Source organism: Loxodonta africana, chromosome 9, assembly GCF_030014295.1.
Source record: "Loxodonta africana isolate mLoxAfr1 chromosome 9, mLoxAfr1.hap2, whole genome shotgun sequence".
Classification (NCBI taxonomy): domain Eukaryota; kingdom Metazoa; phylum Chordata; class Mammalia; order Proboscidea; family Elephantidae; genus Loxodonta; species Loxodonta africana.
The window spans coordinates 18,329,436-18,347,418 of record NC_087350.1 but is presented as its reverse complement, the minus strand read 5'-3'; the positions used below and the strand labels follow the sequence as shown (position 1 = coordinate 18,347,418).

The following is a 17,983-nucleotide window of genomic DNA, read 5'->3' as shown; positions in this document are numbered from 1 at the left end:
TAATGAAAAAGAAGGTCGATTCTCCTCTGCCGTGAACGTTTATTATGCTACTAGATCCTCACCGTATTAAAAGGTGTTTACTGAATAAAATGACTTTCCATCTCCATTACCAAAAAAAAAAAAAAAAAGAAAGAAATCTGGTGCCTGACAATGAAAAAGGAGGTTCCTAGGAAGAAGGAGTCTGATGGCACGTGCAGGAGCAGCTACTAGAGAACAGCCTAAAAAGTACAATGGTCCATGTTTTCTTGTTTTTCTAACAATCCTTGATGTTCCATAAGGCTGAATCCAAACTAATGTACATAAGTACACAAGCCAAGTTCAGGTGGACATACACACACTCAGTAACTACAAAATTTCCTATTCCTGTGCTCAACCTCCTTGTATAATTTGAAAATAATTCCCCATACTAAAATATAATACAAAAATACAGTGTTTAGTCCAGTTCATTATTCTTCAAAATAATATAACCCACTAAGCCACCAAGTCACAACTGACTAAATTCTATCATATCAAAATAAATGATCTGAATTATGGTAGTGAATTTAAAGAAATTTAAATTTTGATAACTATGGACAAACCTGTTATTCTGGGGTTCATGTTTGCTGTCATTCTCTGGACAGTGACACATAGAGGTGATCCATGGAGAAAAACCATCCCTGATACTGTAAATACTTGTAAATATACTTGTAAATATAAATACTTGTGGGGTTGCAATAGCAGATACAGATAAACAAAGATGGCCAAGAGCTTCTTAGGTGAGCACCCCTGGATTTCAAATAACATTGATAACTGTTTCAATGTGGCATAATGTGTACACTACTATGGAGAAAAATGTACAGGAAAAAAAAAGCTCATGAAGGACCTCGTGTACATACTCAACATCATCAACTACACAAAAGAAACCGGACTCACGTGAGGGGAATAGCGTTTGCTTTTGATTGTCTTCTGCTTTTCAGGGCCCGTAGTCTGTCACCTTGTGTCACTCCACTGATTTCATCGTCATCACTGTACTGTGTAAGTAAGAAAATACTGAGCTAATGATTTAAGTTGCACCTACTAACGCAGTAAAGCATAGCAGCTTTTATCCAAATATGCAGACACACATATATATACTTCAAGTTTGTGCTGAACCCAAAACAGTTCTCCTTTTAAAACAAAGCTACAAGTTACCTTTCCAGAAACCTAAAAGTTGACTTTCACAGACGCAGAGCCCAACAGCACTCTCTCATTACAAAGCATACTGACACTGAAGAGCCATAAGCAGTTTTTCAATTTTGAAAACATTCTTTTTAAAATTCCTCAATCTACTTCACAGCCACTTAATTTAGGGCTGAGGGTCGCTATGAGTCGGAATCGACTCGATGGCAGTGGGTTTGGTTTTTCTGGTTTTACGCCCTAAACCCTGGGTACTCCATTGAGAGTTACTGGTTCCCTATATGAGCAGTCAGGAAATGGAGAAAAGGTTTGGGGTGGGGTGTAACTAGGAACATCTCAAGAACTTACTTCACATACCTTTTCTTTCCACCTGTGCCTATTAAGTAAAAAAAATTTTGTTTTATGGACACACAACTCTGTTTTAACAATTTGGAGTAAAGCATTCCCAGAGAGGGCTATAAATATAAAAAAAGAGTATGTGACAATAATCCCTAAAAATGTGCTTTATTTTTTTTAACCTACTATCTTTTCCATGCCCTAACAGGTTCTCAACAGCATTTAAAGCAATTGCAACAGCACAACGGGGATGGTTTCATTACCGGTTCAGGTTCTTGCTTGTCTTGATTCTTGACCCCATTTATTGAAATGTCATCCACACTGGAGAGGAGTTTTGAGACGGCTGCTTTGTGTTTTCCATTCTCCCGACCTCTTAACTTTTGACGAAAATAGTCACCTTCCAGCCAGAGGCTTGCTTCTTTCCTAGGGCATTTAAGTAACAACATTAAAATACAGCTTTTCAGAAATAAACACGTGAACAACCGTCCCTTGACAGACTATCTCTTTTTAGTGCAGACTAAGAAAAATTTTACTTCCCATCAGAAGTAAATTCTACTACTTCTCATCCCATTCAACCTCCAGACCCACTTGTTCCCTGAGGAACTACAAAAGCTCTGTCTACTTACATCACCAAAAATTGTTGCTGTGGTCCAATCACTGAGCCAGGGCGACAGATTCTGATCCAAGCAATGGTTTCGGCTGCTGACATCCTGTAATGCTTCATGATGTAGCAGGCGATCAGAGTGCCAGTGCGTCCGAGGCCAGCTAAGGAACAAACCAATGGAAGCTGGTTTCATGTACTACAGAATTTTGTCAGGCAGGCAGAATTTTTTTTAAAAGGCTTCCCATGACTCTGCTTCCCTCAGCAGTGGCTCTCAAACTTGAGTGTACACTGGAATTACCTGGGAGTTTTAAAACACACAGGTCCCCCAAGTGATTTTATGTGTAGCCCAAATTGAGAATAATTGTTCTGACAATGATTCTGAAAGAGCAGTGTTTTCTGCCCTAGGTTTTGTTAATGGTATCACCACCTTTCCAGAAATGCAGGCTTGAAATCTTGTACTTACTCCTTCATCCAACAGTCTTTTCAACTCTGCTGTCATCATCTCTCTCACATAGGCTTTTTTTTTACTTTATTGCTGCTATTCTCCTTTCTTCTCATGTAGACTACTATCACTACTTCCTAATGCCTCTCACTTTTTACTCCATAATTCAACCTTCACTGTCATTAGATTAACTTTTATTAAGCTTCAAGTGAACGTTTACAAATCCAATCAGTCTGTCACATATAAGTTTACATACATCTTACTCCCTACTCCCACTTGCTCTCCCCCTATTGACTCAGCCCTTTCAGTCTCTCCTTTTGTGACAATTTTGCCAGCTTCCCTCTCTCTCTATCCTCCCATCCCCCCTCCAGACAAGAGTTGCCAACATACTCTCAAGTGTCCACCTGATTTAATTAGCTCACTCTTCATCAGCGTCTCTATCCCCCCGCCCCCCCCGACCAGTCCCTTTCATGTTTGATGAGTTGTCTTCGTGGGTGGTTTCTGTCCTGTGCCAACAGAAGGTCTGGGGAGCACTGCCCCTGGGATTCCTCTAGTCTCAGTCAGACCATTAAGTATGGCCTTTTTATGAGAATTTGGGGTCTGCATCCCACTGATCTCCTGCTCCCTCAGGAGTTCTCTGTTGTGCTCCCTGTCAGGGCACTCATCGGTTGTGGCCGGGCACCAACTAGTTCTTCTGGTCTCAGGATGATGTAGGTCTCTGGTTCATGTGGCCCTTTCTGTCTCTTGGGCTCTTAGTTATCGTGTGACCTTGGTGTTCTTCATTTTCCTTTGCTCCAGGTGGGTTGAGAACAATTGATGCATCTTAGATGGCCGCTTGTTAGCATTTAAGACCCCAGACGACACATTTCAAAGTGGGATGCAGAATGTTTTCATAATAGAATTATTTTGCCAGTTGACTTAGAAGTCCCCTCAAACCATGTCCCCTGCTCCGCTGACCTTTGAAGTGTTCATTTTATCCCAGAAACTTCTTTGCTTTTGGTCCAGTCCAATTGAGCTGACCTTCCATGTATTTAGTGTTGTCTTTCCCTTCAACCAAAGTAGTTCTTATCTACTGATTAATCCATAAAAAACTCTCTCCCTCCCTTCCTCCCTCCCCCCTTCGTAACCACAAAAGTATGTGTTCTTCTCAGTTTTTACTATTTCTCAAGATCTTATAATAGTGGTCTTATACAATATTTGTCCTTTTGCCTCTGACTAATTTTGCTCAGCATAATGCCTTCCAGGTTCCTCCATGTTATGAAATGTTTCACAGATTCGTCACTGTTCTTTATCGATGTGTAGTATTCCATTGTGTGAATATACCACAATTTATGTACCCATTCATCTGTTGACGGACACCTTGGTTGCTTCCAGCTTTTTGCTATTGTAAACAGAGCTGCAATAAACATGGGTGTGCATATATCTGTTTGTGTGAAGGCTCTTGTATCTCTAGGGTATATTTCGAGGAGTGGGATTTCTGGGTTGTATGGTAGTTCTATTTCTAACTGTTTAAGATAACGCCAGATAGATTTCCAAAGTGGTTGTACCATTTTACATTCCCACCAGCAGTGTATAAGAGTTCCAATCTCTCTGCAGCCTCTCCAACATTTATTATTTTGTGTTTTTTTGATTAATGCCAGCCTTGTTGGAGTGAGATGGAATCTCATCGTAGTTTTAATTTGCATTTCTCTAATGGCTAATGATCGAGAGCATTTTCTCATGTATCTGTTAGCTGCCTGAATATCTTCTTTAGTGAAAGGTGTGTTCATATCCTTTGCCCACTTCTTGATTGGGTTGTTTGTCTTTTTGTGGTTGAGTTTTGACAGGATCATGTAGCTTTTAGAGATTAGGCGCTGGTCTGAGATATCATAGCTGAAAATTCTTTCCCAGTCTGTAGGTGGTCTTTTTACTCTTTTGGTGAAGTCTTTAGATGAGCATAGGTGTTTGATTTTTAGGAGCTCCCAGTTATCTGGTTTCTCTTCATCATTTTTGGTAATGTTTTGTATTCTGTTTATGCCTTGTATTAGGGCTCCTAGTGTTGTCCCTATTTTTTCTTCCATGATCTTTATCGTTTTAGTCTTTATGTTTAGGTCTTTGATCCACTTGGAGTTAGTTTTTGTGCATGGTGTGATGTATGGGTCCTGTTTCATTTTTTTGCAAATGGATATCCAGTTATGCCAGCACCATTTCTTAAAAAGACTATCTTTTCCCCAATTAACTGACACTGGGCCTTTGTCAAATATCAGCTGCTCATATGTGGATGGATTTATATCTGGGTTCTCAATTCTATTCCATTGGTCTATGTGCCTGTTGTTGTACCAGTACCAGGCTGTTTTGACTACTGTGGCTGTATAATAGCTTCTGAAATCAGGTAGAGTGAGGCCTCCCACTTTCTTCTTCTTTTTCAGTAATGCTTTGCTTATCTGGGGCTTCTTTCCCTTCCATATGAAATTGGTGATTTGTTTCTCTACTCCCTTAAAATATGACATTGGAATTTGGATTGGAAGTGCGTTATATGTATAGATGGCTTTTGGTAGGATAGACATTTTTACTATGTTAAGTCTTCCTATCCATGAGCAAGGTATGTTTTTCCACTTAAGTATGTCCTTTTTAATTTCTTGTAGTAGAGCTTTGTAGTTTTCTTTGTATAGGTCTTTTACATCCTTGGTAAGATTTATTCCTAAGTATTTTATCTTATTGGGGGCTACTGTGAATGGTATTGATTTGGTTATTTCCTCTTCAGTGTTCTTTTTGTTGATGTAGAGGAATTCAAGTGCTTTTTGTATGTTTATTTTATAACCTGAGACTCTGCCAAACTCTTCTATTAGTTTCAGTAGTTTTCTGGAGGATTCCTTAGGGTTTTCTGTGTATAAGATCATGTCATCTGCAAATAGTGATAACTTTACTTCCTCCTTGCCAATCCGGATACCCTTTATTTTTTTGTCTAGCCTAACTGCCCTGGCTAGGACTTCAAGTACGATGTTGAATAAGAGCGGTGATAAAGGGCATCCTTGTCTGGTTCCCGTTCTCAAGGGAATTGCTTTCAGGTTCTCTCCATTTAGAGTGATATTGGCTGTTGGCTTTGCATAGATGCCCTTTATTATGTTGAGGAATTTTCCTTCAATTCCTATTTTGGTAAGAGTTTTTATCATAAATGGGTGTTGGACTTTGTCAAATGCCTTTTCTGCATCAATTGATAAGATCATGTGGTTTTTATCTTTTGTTTTACTTATGTGATGGATTACATTAATGGTTTTTCTGATATTAAACCAGCCTTGCATACCTCGTATAAATCCAACTTGATCATGGTGAATTATTTTTTTGATGTGTTGTTGGATTCTATTGGCTAGAATTTTGTTGAGGATTTTTGCATCTATGTTCATGAGGGATATAGGTCTGTAATTTTCTTTTTTTGTAATGTCTTCACCTGGTTTTGGTATCAGGGAGATGGTGGCTTCATAGAATGAGTTGGGTAGTATTCCGTCATTTTCTATGCTTTGAAATACCTTCAGTAGTAGTGGTGTTAACTGTTCTCTGAAAGTTTGGTAGAACTCTGCAGTGAAGCCGTCCGGGCCAGGGCTTTTTTTTGCTGGAAGTATTTTGATTACCGTTTCAATCTCTTTTTTTGTTATGGGTCTATTTAGTTGTTCTACTTCTGAATGTGTTAGTTTAGGTAGGTAGTGTTTTTCCAGGAATTCATCCATTTCTTCTAGGTTTTCAAATTTGTTAGAGTACAATTTTTCGTAGTAATCTGAAATGATTCTTTTCATTTCATTTGGTTCTGTTGTGATGTGGTCCTTCTCGTTTCTTATTCGGGTTATTTGTTTCCTTTCCTGTATTTCTTTAGTCAGTCTAGCCAATGGCTTATCAATTTTGTTAATTTTTTCAAAGAACCAGCTTTTGGCTTTGTTAATTCTTTCGATTGTTTTTCTGTTCTCTAATTCATTTAGCTCAGCTCTAATTTTTATTATTTGTTTTCTTCTGGTGCCTGATGGATTCTTTTGTTGCTCACTTTCTATTTGTTCAAGTTGTAGGGACAGTTCTCTGATTTTGGCTCTTTCTTCTTTTTGTATGTGTGCATTTATTGATATAAATTGGCCTCTGAGCACTGCTTTTGCTGTGTCCCAGAGGTTTTGATAGGAAGTATTTTCATTCTCGTTGCATTCTATGAATTTCCTTATTCCCTCCTTGATGTCTTCTATAACCCAGTCTTTTTTCAGCAGGGTATTGTTCATTTTCCAAGTATTTGATTTCTTTTCCCTAGTTTTTCTGTTATTGATTTCTAGTTTTATGGCCTTGTGGTCTGAGAAGATGCTTTGTAATATTTCAATGTTTTGGACTCTGCAAAAGTTTGTTTTATGACCTAATATGTGGTCTACTCTAGAGAATGTTCCATGTGCGCTAGAAAAAAAAGTATACTTTGCAGCAGTTGGGTGGAGAGTTCTGTATAAGTCAATGAGGTCAAGTTGGTTGATTGTTGTAAGTAGGTCTTCCGTGTCTCTATTGAGCTTCTTACTGGATGTCCTGTCCTTCTCCGAAAGTGGTGTGTTGAAGTCTCCTACTATAATTGTGGAGGTGTCTATCTCACTTTTCATTTCTGCTAAAATTTGATTTATGTACCTTGCAGCCCTGTCATTGGGTACATAAATATTTAATATGGTTATGTCTTCCTGATCAATTGTCCCTTTTATCATTATATAGTGTCCTTCTTTATCCTTTGTGGTGGATTTAAGTCTAAAGTCTATTTTGTCAGAAATTAATATTGCTACTCCTCTTCTTTTTTGCTTATTATTTGCTTGATATATTTTTTTCCATCCTTTGAGTTTTTAGTTTGTTTGTGTCTCTAAGTCTAAGGTGTGTCTCTTGTAGGCAGCATATAGATGGATCGTGTTTCTTTATCCAGTCTGTGACTCTCTGTCTCTTTATTGGTGCATTTAGTCCATTTACATTCAGCGTAATTATAGATAAATAAGTTTTTGGTGCTGTCATTTTGATGCCTTTTCATGTGTGCTGTTGGCCATTTCATTTTTCCACATACTTTTTTGTGCTGAGACGTTTTTCTTAGTAAATTGTGAGATCCTCATTTTCATAGTGTTTGACTTTATGTTAGTTGAGTCGTTACGTTTTCCTTGGTTTTTATCTTGAGTTATGGAGTTGTTATACCTTTTTGTGGTTACCTTATTATTTACCCCTATTTTTCTAAGTAAAAACCAAATTGTAATGTTCTATATCGCCTTGTATCACTCTCCATCTGGCAGTTCAATGCCTCCTGTATTTAGTCCCTCTTTTTGATTATTGTGATATTTTACCTATTGACTTCCATGATTCCCTGTTATGTGTATTATTTTTTATTTATTTTTTAATTAATCTTAATTTGTTTGTTTTTGTGATTTCCCCATTTGAGTTGATATCAGGACGTTCTGTTTTGTGACCTTGTATTGTGCTGGTACCTGATATTATTGGTTTTCTGACCAAACAATATCCTTTAGTATTTCTTGTAGGTTTGGTTTGGTTTTTGCAAATTCTCTAAACTTGTGTTTATCTGTAAATATCTTAATTTCGCCTTCATATTTCAGAGAGAGTTTTGCTGGATATGTGATCCTTGGCTGGCAGTTTTTCTCCTTCAGTGTTCTGTATATGTCGTCCCATTCCCTTCTTGCCTGCATGGTTTCTGCTGAGTAGTCTGAACTTATTCTTATTGATTCTCCCTTGAAGGAAACCTTTCTTTTCTCCCTGGCTGCTTTTAAAATTTTCTGTTTGTCTTTGGTTTTGGCAAGTTTGTTGATGATATGTCTTGGTGTTTTTCTTTTTGGATCAATCTTAAATGGGGTTCGATGAGCATCTTGGATAGATATCCTTTCGTCTTTCATGATGTCAGGGAAGTTTTGTGTCAGGAGTTCTTCAACTATTTTCTCTGTGTTTTCTGTCCCCCCTCCCTGTTCTGGGACTCCAATCACCCGCAAGTTATCCTTCTTGATAGAGTCCCACATGATTCTTAGGGTTTCTTCATTTTTTTTAATTCTTTTATCTGATTTTTTTTCAGCTATGTTGGTGTTGATTCCCTGGTCCTCCAGATGTCCCAGTCTGCATTCTAATTGCTCGAGTCTGCTCCTCTGACTTCCTATTGCGTTGTCTAATTCTGTAATTTTATTGTTAATCTTTTGGATTTCTACATGCTGTCTCTCTATGGATTCTTGCAACTTACTAATTTTTCCACTATGTTCTTGAATAATCTTTTTGAGTTCTTCAACAGTTTTATCAGTGTGTTCCTTGGCTTTTTCTGCAGTTTGCCTTATTTCGTGTGTGATGTCTTGAAGCATTCTGTAAATTAGTTTTTTATATTCTGTATCTGATAATTCCAGGATTGTATCTTCATTTGGGAAAGATTTTGATTCGTTTGGGGGGTTGGAGAAGCTGTCATGGTCTGTTTCTTTATGTGGTTTGATATTGACTGCTGTCTCCGAGCCATCACTGGGAAACTAGTTTTTCTAGGTAATCAGCTAAAAAAAAAAAATGCAGTCAGATCCCTATCAGAGTTCTCCCTCTGGCTCAGGCTATTCGGATGTTAATGAAGCCGCCTGAGTGGTACGCTGGCTCCAGGCCCTGAAAACAAACGCTGCCCACCCCCCCCTATTTGTTCGTTCTCCGTCTCTAAATCTGTGTTTGTTGTTCAGAGTTCGTAGATTGTTATGTATGTGATCGATTCACTTGTTTTTCCAAGTCTTTGTTGCGAGAGGGATCCGCGGTAGCGTCCATCTAGTCCGCCATCTTCCTCTTCAGATTTTTAATAGGTCATCAGTCTGTTGCAGGGTTTCTCAATAGTGGCACTACTGACATTTTTGGCTAGATAATTCTTTGTGGTGGGGGCTGTACATTGTAGGATGTTTAGCAGCATCCCCAGCCTCTACCCACTAGATGCCAGTAGCACTCCCTTCCCCCAGTTGTGATCAAAATGTCTCCAGATATTACCAAATAACCCCTGGGAGCCAAAAGCGCCCTGCAAACCACCTGTCTAGTCTAAAAACCTTTACCCTTTAAACCGCCTTCACACAGTCATCAGGGACATCCGTACCACGTAGTCCCTCTGCAACCACTGGCTTCTCACAAACTCTAATCCCTCACTGCCTCAGCCTAGAATGTTCTTCTCTGTCCCTGCTTAGTGAAATCACAGTCCTTCAAATGTTCATCTAAAAAGTCACAGACTTGGGAAAGCCTATTCTGATTATTCACGTGGAACTTATCACTTCTGAATCTGAGATTCCAAAGTACTGCACTCACACGTTATTGAGAGATTTCTCATCCATTCGGATAAATCCCTTGAGGAAACAGATCAGATTAGTATCGCTGCAAACCACAAACCACCAACTATAGCACAAAGTACAAAGCAGGAACCCAATCTCTGAACACAGAGAATCACAATACTTTTTTTTTCCCCAAGACATTATGTAAAATAATTCTGAAACCACAGAAGATGTAAAATGATAGATGCCAACTAGACACTTTACAATTACGTTTTTAATCTGGAAGATTTCAGAATGGGACTGTGTCATGAATAAGACAGCATGTGGAAGGTCAGCTGTAAATCAGGTGCTCAGTGTGTATGCTAATAAACAATAATGAAATAATCTACAGTGGAGTTTTCTTAACAAGAGGAGGAGGACAGAATAAATTCTGGTGCATTCACGTGATACAATTTCACAGAGTCCTTCATCCACTCATCAAATGTTATTAAGTGCCTGACACTGTTCTGGCTGCCGTAAACAGAGCAACCTGAGAGAGGCTGCAAACTCCACACAGACAAGCACTGGGGTCTGTTCTGCTCATCGATGCACCCTGGAACCCACCATACCGCAGGCACACAACAGATAATTGATGGGTAAATGGATGCATTTCAATCTAATAAGCCTTTGGAGGGGTACCTATGAATACTATACTTCTCGTAAGAAATCAGGGTTTTCAAAACATTCTTTTAAAACAAAGGCAGCTTCATATGTCCTGAGATATCATTTAGATGAGTACGGTGTGTTTCCACATGTATACACATACATGTATACCATTCCTGAACCAATTCCAAACACATACCTTTACAATGCACTGCAATGGCGCCCTCGGCATTTTCACAAATATCCAGAAACTCTTTGACAATAGCATCAGTAGGGGTGCTGCCATCCGCAAAGAAAAGATCATGGTGATCGAAACCAGCGTCTGTAAAGCGTTTGGCATCATACATCCTTTTATTCAGGCGAATAATAGTAGTAACATTGTGATTCTTAAAATATTGAACATAAGCTTCGGGAGAATGTTGGTGGTAACCTACATAAAGAAATGCACCAGATCTTGTAAAATGAAGACAGAAAACAATGGATAAATGTTTCAACTGTAATTGGGTGGAAACGGCATCTGGATTGGGGATTGAATACCAATTTAAGTATAAAAAAAAGTTAAAACCAAGACAAAATGATGTACTCAAATGACCAAGTATACTTGAACAATGAAGACTTAAAGCTTAGTTTAGCTCTTTGTTCTCTTTCAAATGAAAGCAGGGGATGGACACTTTCAACAGCAAAAACATACTGGTACCACATTTCCATGTTTTGGCATACCACTTTCAAGTCTGGTTCTTGTATGAGGGCCACAGAAGGCAATGAATCGGTCTGGTATTATCCAATTTAAATCTCCATTTTCTGCTTTCTGCAAAGGGAAGACCAGCACAATTCATGTTTAGACTTCATCTCCTTTCCCCCACCCCAGGCAATAGCGAGTCTTTACAGGACTTCCATCCATTTACTTTAGTACAAGAGCTGTTTATAAATGACCAAGAGGCAATAAACTAAAATTTAGCCTCCTATGAGAATTCCTAGGAACAGTTAACTTCTCTTGGTCCTTTTTATAATAGAGTATCTTTACTAAGGTAGTCAGCGTTTAGAAAACAGAGGTGACTGCTACCATGCTAAGTACTTTGATTATTTTATCTAAATAAGTTTGCATTATAGTTGCTGCTCACTAATAAGAAAGTAGGTTTTTCTAGTATGAGGGACCAGGAAACTTCTCTGTCTTCCTGGATGATTAACTGGTTTCCAATTTGAGTAATCTTGACTCCCTGAACAAAAGGGGAAACACTGTCTAGATTCCTGGCTTCTCAATATTTACTTATTTTTTTTTTTTTATAGAGACATCTTTCCATCACTTTGCTACCTACTTAATAAGCAAGCCAATCAAGAATGTTCACAAAGCACACCAAGAAATTCAAAATTACAAGTATGCTGAGATCATAGTATTATGTCTATTAAAAAGCAAGAATATAAACTTAAATTTAAAACATGTTACTTCCTCTTATTAAGTCCTTTGGCTTGAGATACCATCACAATTATAAATATAGTTCAAATTGCACAATAGAAATGTATCTCATAATGCAATGGATCCACAAAGACTTTTAAGTCAAAAGTAGGAGAGTCTTGATAGTGGAAAAGGAGAGAGCTAGTAGTAAAAACAAGATAAATTAGTTTTGCAACTGGCGTGTGTGTGTGTATATGTGAGAATGAGTAAGGGATAAACCAAGAGTTCCTTGAACAGGGGCCAGGCGGGTATCTGAACTCAGTTTACCTGACGTAATGACCACCTGTGGGGAACTGGTGAGCCCATGCTCCATGCTAAAAGGTCCAAGAAGGAATGACGACAAATGTTCTGATTTTAAAGTGAAACCAGAAATCTGAAGTTTTTTTAATGAGAACCTGTGATTAGGATGTTGGCAACCACCAAATTTCATCAAAGTGCAGATATCATAGGTTGTAAGATGTATCCTGAATTCAGAGAAGTAAAATGTGAAAAAAATGGGCATCATGGACTCAATGAAATATATAAATTCAAAACTTCTAAATATACTGAACAGATTAAACAAAACTGGTCTGTGGGCTAACGGTTTATGATTTCTGGCCTAGACAGCTGCCTGTGTCTCAATGAAGCTTCACTGAAGGTGAAGGACATCTGTGTGCGTGTATGTGTCCGCGTGTACATGCACACAGCCCGTGCCACCACCCCATCTCTACAGCAGTGAGAGGAGCTAAATAGTGCCCATATTATTCTTTAAAGACACATAAAGGCATCATTGTGCTATACTGTTGTGTTTTTAGTAGTTTTGCTCACCTAAAAAAAGAAAGTATATTTTGTTTTAAATGTTTAATTTAATAACAGCAAGCATACACACAGTTTAAGATGGCAGTTAAATATATATTGCACTTTAGAAATAGACTGCTGTTACAGAGAAGTAAAAATAAGGTTTGTTTGGTCCTGATGAACCATACAATATGACTTCACGTCTATAGTAGACTACAATAACAATTGCTCAAAACCATTACAACAACTCATCAATAAAACAGTTCACTTAAACCGAGCAGTTTAAGATAGCAGTTGGTATTTAGAAAAAAACTGGTTGTGAAAGAACAGGTATCTGAAGATTCAAGATACTGCTGTACGAAGTGCTACCCCTCAGATCACCCCTCCCACAGAACATCTGGCTCAATATAATTACAATAGATTGTTTCTTAAAGATAATGCATATGAACTATTCTTGGCTAAAGAAGATCCTTATCACAGCATCTTACTCATCATTTAATTACTTGGTGGGGGTAGGTATAGTAGAATTATTCTTTTTATTTTTTAGAGGAAAAATAAATTTCTAAGCAAAGAAGACACTTGCAGTTTGGCCTGCCTGGACTCTCTTCTACCTCTTTTCAGTCAGTGTGGTTTGGCAGAGCTGACCTCAGGACCCCAGCTCCCTTTGGCAGAGCTGACCTCAGGACCCCAGCTCCCTTTGGCAGAGCTGACCTCAGGACCCCAGCTCCCTTTGGCAGAGCTGACCTCAGGACCCCAGCTCCCTTTGGTAGAGCTGACCTCAGGACCCCAGCTCCCTTTGGCAGAGCTGACCTCAGGACCCCAGCTCCCTTTGGCAGAGCTGACCTCAGGACCCCAGCTCCCTTTGGCAGAGCTGACCTCAGGACCCCAGCTCCCTTTGGCAGAGCTGACCTCAGGACCCCAGCTCCCTTTGGCAGAGCTGACCTCAGGACCCCAGCTCCCTTTGGCAGAGCTGACCTCAGGACCCCAGCTCCCTTTGGCAGAGCTGACCTCAGGACCCCAGCTCCCTTTGGCAGAGCTGACCTCAGGACCCCAGCTCCCTTTGGCAGAGCTGACCTCAGGACCCCAGCTCCCTTTGGCAGAGCTGACCTCAGGACCCCAGCTCCCTTTGGCAGAGCTGACCTCAGGACCCCAGCTCCCTTTGGCAGAGCTGACCTCAGGACCCCAGCTCCCTTTGGCAGAGCTGACCTCAGGACCCCAGCTCCCTTTGGTAGAGCTGACCTCAGGACCCCAGCTCCCTTTGGCAGAGCTGACCTCAGGACCCCAGCTCCCTTTGGCAGAGCTGACCTCAGGACCCCAGCTCCCTTTGGTAGAGCTGACCTCAGGACCCCAGCTCCCTTTGGTAGAGCTGACCTCAGGACCCCAGCTCCCTTTGGTAGAGCTGACCTCAGGACCCCAGCTCCCTTTGGCAGAGCTGACCTCAGGACCCCAGCTCCCTTTGGCAGAGCTGACCTCAGGACCCCAGCTCCCTTTGGCAGAGCTGACCTCAGGACCCCAGCTCCCTTTGGCAGAGCTGACCTCAGGACCCCAGCTCCCTTTGGCAGAGCTGACCTCAGGACCCCAGCTCCCTTTGGTAGAGCTGACCTCAGGACCCCAGCTCCCTTTGGTAGAGCTGACCTCAGGACCCCAGCTCCCTTTGGTAGAGCTGACCTCAGGACCCCAGCTCCCTTTGGCAGAGCTGACCTCAGGACCCCAGCTCCCTTTGGCAGAGCTGACCTCAGGACCCCAGCTCCCTTTGGCAGAGCTGACCTCAGGACCCCAGCTCCCTTTGGCAGAGCTGACCTCAGGACCCCAGCTCCCTTTGGCAGAGCTGACCTCAGGACCCCAGCTCCCTTTGGCAGAGCTGACCTCAGGACCCCAGCTCCCTTTGGTAGAGCTGACCTCAGGACCCCAGCTCCCTTTGGTAGAGCTGACCTCAGGACCCCAGCTCCCTTTGGCAGAGCTGACCTCAGGACCCCAGCTCCCTTTGGCAGAGCTGACCTCAGGACCCCAGCTCCCTTTGGCAGAGCTGACCTCAGGACCCCAGCTCCCTTTGGCAGAGCTGACCTCAGGACCCCAGCTCCCTTTGGCAGAGCTGACCTCAGGACCCCAGCTCCCTTTGGCAGAGCTGACCTCAGGACCCCAGCTCCCTTTGGCAGAGCTGACCTCAGGACCCCAGCTCCCTTTGGCAGAGCTGACCTCAGGACCCCAGCTCCCTTTGGCAGAGCTGACCTCAGGACCCCAGCTCCCTTTGGTAGAGCTGACCTCAGGACCCCAGCTCCCTTTGGTAGAGCTGACCTCAGGACCCCAGCTCCCTTTGGTAGAGCTGACCTCAGGACCCCAGCTCCCTTTGGTAGAGCTGACCTCAGGACCCCAGCTCCCTTTGGTAGAGCTGACCTCAGGACCCCAGCTCCCTTTGGCAGAGCTGACCTCAGGACCCCAGCTCCCTTTGGCAGAGCTGACCTCAGGACCCCAGCTCCCTTTGGCAGAGCTGACCTCAGGACCCCAGCTCCCTTTGGCAGAGCTGACCTCAGGACCCCAGCTCCCTTTGGCAGAGCTGACCTCAGGACCCCAGCTCCCTTTGGCAGAGCTGACCTCAGGACCCCAGCTCCCTTTGGCAGAGCTGACCTCAGGACCCCAGCTCCCTTTGGCAGAGCTGACCTCAGGACCCCAGCTCCCTTTGGCAGAGCTGACCTCAGGACCCCAGCTCCCTTTGGCAGAGCTGACCTCAGGACCCCAGCTCCCTTTGGCAGAGCTGACCTCAGGACCCCAGCTCCCTTTGGCAGAGCTGACCTCAGGACCCCAGCTCCCTTTGGCAGAGCTGACCTCAGGACCCCAGCTCCCTTTGGCAGAGCTGACCTCAGGACCCCAGCTCCCTTTGGCAGAGCTGACCTCAGGACCCCAGCTCCCTTTGGTAGAGCTGACCTCAGGACCCCAGCTCCCTTTGGTAGAGCTGACCTCAGGACCCCAGCTCCCTTTGGTAGAGCTGACCTCAGGACCCCAGCTCCCTTTGGTAGAGCTGACCTCAGGACCCCAGCTCCCTTTGGTAGAGCTGACCTCAGGACCCCAGCTCCCTTTGGTAGAGCTGACCTCAGGACCCCAGCTCCCTTTGGTAGAGCTGACCTCAGGACCCCAGCTCCCTTTGGCAGAGCTGACCTCAGGACCCCAGCTCCCTTTGGCAGAGCTGACCTCAGGACCCCAGCTCCCTTTGGCAGAGCTGACCTCAGGACCCCAGCTCCCTTTGGCAGAGCTGACCTCAGGACCCCAGCTCCCTTTGGCAGAGCTGACCTCAGGACCCCAGCTCCCTTTGGCAGAGCTGACCTCAGGACCCCAGCTCCCTTTGGCAGAGCTGACCTCAGGACCCCAGCTCCCTTTGGTAGAGCTGACCTCAGGACCCCAGCTCCCTTTGGCAGAGCTGACCTCAGGACCCCAGCTCCCTTTGGCAGAGCTGACCTCAGGACCCCAGCTCCCTTTGGCAGAGCTGACCTCAGGACCCCAGCTCCCTTTGGTAGAGCTGACCTCAGGACCCCAGCTCCCTTTGGTAGAGCTGACCTCAGGACCCCAGCTCCCTTTGGTAGAGCTGACCTCAGGATCCCAGCTCCCTTTGGTAGAGCTGACCTCAGGACCCCAGCTCCCTTTGGTAGAGCTGACCTCAGGACCCCAGCTCCCTTTGGTAGAGCTGACCTCAGGACCCCAGCTCCCTTTGGTAGAGCTGACCTCAGGACCCCAGCTCCCTTTGGTAGAGCTGACCTCAGGACCCCAGCTCCCTTTGGTAGAGCTGACCTCAGGACCCCAGCTCCCGGGATGACAAGAAAACCAGGTCTGGCCAGAGTATTGGTACAAATTGGTCCCAGGCTGGTACAGGGACAGGCAGCTGTTGAGAGGCATTCCTAGGTCCACTGCTGGAGCTGAGCGCTCTTTCTGATGAATTTGACAAACTGTTAGATAAAAGCTGCTGTTGGCCATCTTTGTCACTTCTGGAAAGAGCTGACCTGAAAACAAAGCTAGCTCAGTCCAATCCCTGGTAAGTGTTTGAGCACCTAAATCCTGTCATGCTTGAAGCCACACCTGCTTCCTTGGCTTTTCACTTATAAAAGCCAATAAATTTTCCCCTTTTTTATGTAAGCCATTTTTTTTTTAAGTCTCTTTAACTTGCAACCAGTGTCCTGAGATAATTACATGTATGCTGGCTACTTACTAAGCCAGCTTCTGTCAGACCTGATACTAAAGGTTTACAAACATTATTTTATCCAATTATCATATTAAAAAAAAAAGTCATCAATACTAAAAAATAATTAAATGTTACAAAAAATACACAGGAGCACATTGATTCACTATGAAAGATACACTCATGGATTGAATTGTATTCCCCCAAAATGTGTCAACTTGGCTAGTCCATGATTCCTAGTATTCCATGACTGTGTACCATTTTGTCATCTGATGTCATCTTCCTATGTGTTGTAAATCTTGTCTCTATGATGTTAATGAGGCAGGTTTAGAGACAGTTATGTTAATGAGGCAGGATTCAATCTACAAGATTAGGCTGTATCTTAGGTCAATTTCTTTTGAGACATAAAAGAAAGAAGCAGGCAGAGAGACTTGGGGACCTCATACAGCCAAGAAACAAGAACCAGGAAGAATAGCATGTCCTTTGGATCCAGGGTCTCTGTGCTGAGAAGCTCCTGGGCCAGGGAAGATTGATGACAAGGGCCTCCCGCTAACAGACATAGAAAGCCTTCCCCTAGAGCTGGAGCCCTGAATTCAGACTTCTAGCCTCCTAAACTGTGAGAGAATAAATTTCTCTCTGTTAAAGCCATTCACTTGTAGTATTTCTGTTATAGCAGCACTAGATAACTAAGACATACATCAAACTACAAAAATCCTCACTAAGAACTGGGACCAGAGAATGGGGAAAAGGGAATAAAAACTTGACTTTTTTACTTTATATGTCTAAAGTATCTGATTTTTTTAAAACAAGAGTACTACTTCTATAAGTAAAATAGATAACTAAAGGAGTTAAAAACAGTATCCATGAAAACTTACTTCATAGTATTCATATTCATCAAGGTTAAATGAGTTGAAATTAAGGAAGCCATACTGCATTGCCTAAAATCCAAAGGAAAGCTTTTAAGAACAAAGATGCAAATAAGGGAACAATTTCAGATCCAATTTCATAATAATAAATATCAGGAAGCAACCAAGAGAAGTATTATTATATTTAGATGGCTTTTTCATTGGAGAGTTTCAAAGGAAATGGGCTGCATAAGTACTTCCATTATCTGGAAAATTAGTCACAATCATACTTATTTTAATGAGATTTGATTTTGTATTTTCAT

The 17,983-nt window shown here is 42.4% G+C and overlaps 1 protein-coding gene across 6 annotated transcripts in view; it reads right to left on the bottom strand.

Moving 5' to 3' along the window:
- CDC14B (cell division cycle 14B) overlaps positions 1-17,983 on the bottom strand; it is a 121,417-nt gene that overhangs the window by 19,418 nt on the left and 84,016 nt on the right. For all 6 annotated transcript variants that reach the window (XM_064291122.1, XM_064291121.1, XM_064291125.1 and 3 more), the window contains exons 7-12: positions 17,691-17,753; positions 11,141-11,228; positions 10,620-10,850; positions 2,118-2,256; positions 1,755-1,914; positions 913-1,010 (exon numbers count right to left, since the gene is read on the bottom strand). In XM_064291122.1, coding sequence (XP_064147192.1) covers positions 913-1,010; positions 1,755-1,914; positions 2,118-2,256; positions 10,620-10,850; positions 11,141-11,228; positions 17,691-17,753 — 779 coding nt within the window. The remainder of the gene's footprint in view (positions 1-912; positions 1,011-1,754; positions 1,915-2,117; positions 2,257-10,619; positions 10,851-11,140; positions 11,229-17,690; positions 17,754-17,983) is intronic.